Source organism: Penaeus monodon, chromosome 28 (genome assembly GCF_015228065.2).
Source record: "Penaeus monodon isolate SGIC_2016 chromosome 28, NSTDA_Pmon_1, whole genome shotgun sequence".
In the NCBI taxonomy this organism is placed as follows: Eukaryota; Metazoa; Arthropoda; class Malacostraca; order Decapoda; family Penaeidae; genus Penaeus; species Penaeus monodon.
Window position 1 is genome coordinate 25,910,752 of NC_051413.1, and position 1,563 is coordinate 25,912,314.

General features: G+C 34.4%; 1 protein-coding gene across 1 annotated transcript in view; it reads left to right on the top strand.

Annotated features, from left to right (window-relative positions):
• The window catches only part of LOC119591437 (major facilitator superfamily domain-containing protein 6-like), a 17,185-nt gene that overhangs the window by 5,477 nt on the left and 10,145 nt on the right, over positions 1–1,563 (top strand). The window contains 1 exon segment of the mRNA XM_037940178.1: positions 931–1,075. Coding sequence (XP_037796106.1) covers positions 931–1,075 — 145 coding nt within the window.

A 1,563-nucleotide genomic window follows, 5' to 3' on the forward strand; every position in this document is an offset into this window, starting at 1 on the left:
TAGTATCACACTCAAATTCTTTCCTTTATCACCGAATCCTAACTCATTCCCCTTTCATACAGAATACGTTTATGTGATCAAAATGCAAGACAGCGATATTCGATCGCTATAAATCGTCTTCATTCTTCTACAGGAAGAAAGCGAAACGCAATCAGGAAATGAACTGAGTTCAGATTAAGAAAAAGGCTTAATCTATTTATACCTAAAGTAATATCAAACCTTGGATTACCTCTGTAGACAAAATCAGCTTAATGAACGTTGAAACCAATAACTAGTCTTGTTTTGTTGCAATCGAATTTCTAATTGGAGATTAAATTACAAAATGTTCCCATAACGTTACTGGACAAAGTGAAATTATTGTGAAATATTTTCTTTATATATCTGATCGCTTCAGTTCTTCCTGTCCCGTTTCTCCTCATACCCACTCATATCTGGACATTTTTGTAGCTTAAGTAAACACTCTTTTTTTATCTTCAGCTTTTTTTTTCTGATATTCCATTTTTATTATTATTGTCCCTATGCATACTCTTTCCAATACATTTTCCTCTTTTACGATAAAAACGATTCATCATTTTATTACTCAGGTTTTTGCATCCATATTAAATGACTCACTAATTTTTCACACTTTGGGATTCCATTTCTGTTTTGCATCCATAATGAATGAAAAGATATATATTTACTTATCTTTCACGTTACCTTCCTGCGAGTGGCCAGCCATATGTGACAAAAAATTATAAATTCCCCGCCTATGTTTTGCTCCCATACCTGTCAAACCAGACATTCTGACATTTAATTATTTGGTAAATACAGACACACACGCAATTGTGATCTAGTAAACACCAAGTAATGAAATGGAATCATGATGCTCTGTCGAAAGACAAAGTATAATGGCAGCTTTTCTTCTAGCTTGATCTGATTGAATACCGGCAGGTTCCAGAGAGGAAAGCTGATGTTGCTGTGCTCTGTCAGTGCATGGATTGTATTCACACTTGCCATAGGTTTCGTCCAGCCTCCAGCAACATCCTGTGTAGTTTTCAATGGTACCAATCATATCCTTAAAGAAGCCTATTCCACTGTGAGTGTGTTTACGTCTCTTGTTTTAAGCGTGCATCCTATAGCTTCGTATTGTTGGTGATGTGTAAATGCTTTTACTTCTTTTCTGGGGGGGGAGCATTGTTCTGATATTTTGAATAACATACTAACATACTGGTTGATTCAGAAATGTGGGTTTGATTTCCCTAGATTTCTGTGAAGCTATTTGCATATTACTACTATATATGTAATTGATTTTTAAAGAAACGAAATATGTAATGCAAGTCTAAAACAACTCTTCCATGGAAATGCATGTTTTGATGGAATAATTAAATTTGCCCAAAAGGAAGTCTAGTAAATACCTGTGTACATTTTTGGTAGTTGTACATACATTAGACGTAGATATGATTAGCAGCGGAAAACTAGATATATATCTATAATATACATAAGTAGTAGAATAGAGGAACATAATCTGTTTAGACAAATGGCCAATGGACCATAGTATAACGCATAGATGTAAAATCATGTGTG